General features: G+C 54.6%; 1 protein-coding gene across 1 annotated transcript in view; it reads left to right on the forward strand.

Annotated features, from left to right (window-relative positions):
• Window positions 1-689: 689 nt before the first annotated feature.
• The window catches only part of UBA2 (ubiquitin like modifier activating enzyme 2), a 14,222-nt gene continuing 12,426 nt past the window's right edge, over window positions 690-2,485 (forward strand). The window contains exons 1-5 of the mRNA XM_018575333.1: window positions 690-907; window positions 1,326-1,419; window positions 1,682-1,748; window positions 1,831-1,898; window positions 2,162-2,283. Coding sequence (XP_018430835.1) covers window positions 764-907; window positions 1,326-1,419; window positions 1,682-1,748; window positions 1,831-1,898; window positions 2,162-2,283 — 495 coding nt within the window. The 5' untranslated portion in view covers window positions 690-763. The remainder of the gene's footprint in view (window positions 908-1,325; window positions 1,420-1,681; window positions 1,749-1,830; window positions 1,899-2,161; window positions 2,284-2,485) is intronic.

Consider the following 2,485-nt stretch of genomic DNA (forward strand, 5'->3'; position numbering starts at 1 on the left):
ACTGGATACCCAAGAGGTAGGGTCCTTCAGAGGTTGGGGGTTCTCCAAAGACAGGATCCTATAATGATCAGGTCCTCGAGAGGTGGGTGTCCTCCAGATTTTGGGGTTCTGCAGAAGTGGGAGTCCCCCAGATACTGGGGTCCTCTAGAGGTCAGAGCCCAGTCTCCCTGGCTATAGCACAGCAGCTCCCAATGCTCTCTGAATAGTAAATCCTACAATTACAGTGACCCCCTCACCCCCTATACTTCTTTTGCATTGTTTTGATATATTTAGATGTAGTCCTAGTGCTGCTTTTATCCAGAAAAGGAAGTAGAACTCTCCAACGCTGGTCCAGAAAAATAAACAATTTGTACAAATAATATGAGATATTGCCCAGCACTCATCTGTAGACAAGGTAATAGCTGTAATGTCATCTCTGGCCAGTAGGTGTCGCTGTGCATATTATACACTAGCTGTAGTTCCCTCCCTCGGCCGGTAGATGTCTCTGTGCAGTGTACATTAGCTGCATTTCCCTTCCTCTGCCGGTAGGTGTCTCTGTGCACAGTATGCATTAGCTGCAGTTCCCTCCCTCAGCCGGTAGGTGTCGCTGTGCACAGTAAACCTTAAGCTGTATAGTTTACTCACTCGGCCGGTAGATGTCGCTGTGCAAAGTATACAACAGCTGTACTTTATCTCCAAGCCGGTAGGTGTCGCTGTGTCCCGCTGTCGGCGCTCGCTCTGCCCGGTGTCTCTGTGGTGTCTCCCGCGCGGTGTGAGGCGGCGGATGGAGATGGCGGTGTCGGGTGCTTTGCGGGCGGATTTGGCTCGGTCGGTGGAGGGGAGTCGGGTGTTGGTGGTCGGGGCGGGAGGAATCGGCTGCGAGCTGCTAAAGAACCTCGTGCTGACCGGATTCACCCAACTGCATGTGGTGAGCAGGGGGGACCCCAATTATCATGCTCCCCCATATCTGTATGGAACATCCCACCCACATATCACTGCAGGGGCGGACTGACCCAAGTGTAGGGGGGACCCCCAATATAATCATCACTCGCCTTCAATCACTATGAAACAGCCCATCCCCCATATATCGCTGCGGGGGGGCCGACTGATGACTTGTGTGGGGGGGACCCCAATATCCTCGCCCTCCTCCAATCACTATGGAACATTCCACCCCTCATATTATTGTTGCAGTGGGTGGGCTGATCCAATTACAGGAAGGGGGACCCCACTGTTATTCATACCCTCGTGTATGCCACGCCTCCTGTTTCTAACTCCACCCACTCTGCAGAGCCCCTCCCCCATGTATAGATGTTCCCTCCCTGTAACGCTGTTGTGGTTCTCCGCAGATCGATCTGGACACCATCGACGTCAGCAACCTGAACAGACAATTCCTCTTCCAGAAGAAGCATGTCGGCCGCTCAGGCGGAGTCATGATGGAAAGTTTGGGGAACAGATAAAGAGGAACTCCGGGCAGATAAAAGACGCAAATAATCATTTTGTTTATTGAATATTTAAAATGCGAGCCGTGTCAGTACCGGAGTGTGTCCTGGTATCAGCCCCCCGTACAGCAGAGCTCAGACTGGGGGGGGAGGGAGAAGCAGCAAAAGGTCAAATGCTGATAGGAGGAGAGAGCAGAGAGACAAGTTAGCTGAGATGGTGGCATTGGTGGAGCAGCTCCAAGTTCCAGGCTGATGGTAACACGGGTGCACCATCCGCAACACTCCCTCCGAGCCCATCCACTGCATCGTCTGGGCCAAATACCTCTTCAAGTAAGTCCCGACCCCTCTGCCTGGCAGGATGTCCTCGCCGGCCACTTCCTGTGCACCTGATTGTGTCACTTTGTGTCCGCAGCCAGCTGTTCGGGGAGGAGGACGCCGACCAGGAAGTGTCACCGGACACCGCCGACCCCGAGGCCTCCTGTGAGTATTAGACGCGTTTATCTCCCTGTATTGGGTATCAGTCCGGTGTCACCGATCACCCCCTTCCACCCCTAGACCTCCGGTGTCACCGATCACCCCCTCCTTCCACCCCTAGACCTCTGGTGTCACCGATCACCCCCTTCCACCCCTAGACCTCTGGTGTCACCGATCACCCCCTCCACCTCTAGACCTCCGGTGTCACCGATCACCCCCTTCCACCCCTAGACCTCCGGTGTCACCGATCACCCCCTCCTTCCTTACAGGGGATCCCACGGAGGCAGCAGAGCGCGCTAAAGCATCGAATGAAGACGGAGACATCAAGAGGGTGTCCACCAAGGTGTGGGCCCGAGAAATCAGCTACAACCCCATGAAGCTCTTCAATAAGGTCCGTTCATGTCACAGCGATACAAAGCTGCTTCACACGTGACATTGTATGACTCCATGCTGCCCTACCTTGGTCATGTGACAGTGCCCCGGCCTAGTGATTGGCTGTAAGACCCGAGCAGTGTCACAGGATCAGGTAACGTGCTCGGGTATTCTCCCTGCAGGTGAGGAAGGAGCTCTGGTTGGGTTAAAGGGGCTCCAGG

The sequence above is a fragment of the Nanorana parkeri genome, unplaced genomic scaffold (genome assembly GCF_000935625.1).
Source record: "Nanorana parkeri isolate BGI_ZX_2015 unplaced genomic scaffold, ASM93562v1 scaffold3796, whole genome shotgun sequence".
Lineage (NCBI taxonomy): Eukaryota > Metazoa > Chordata > Amphibia > Anura > Dicroglossidae > Nanorana > Nanorana parkeri.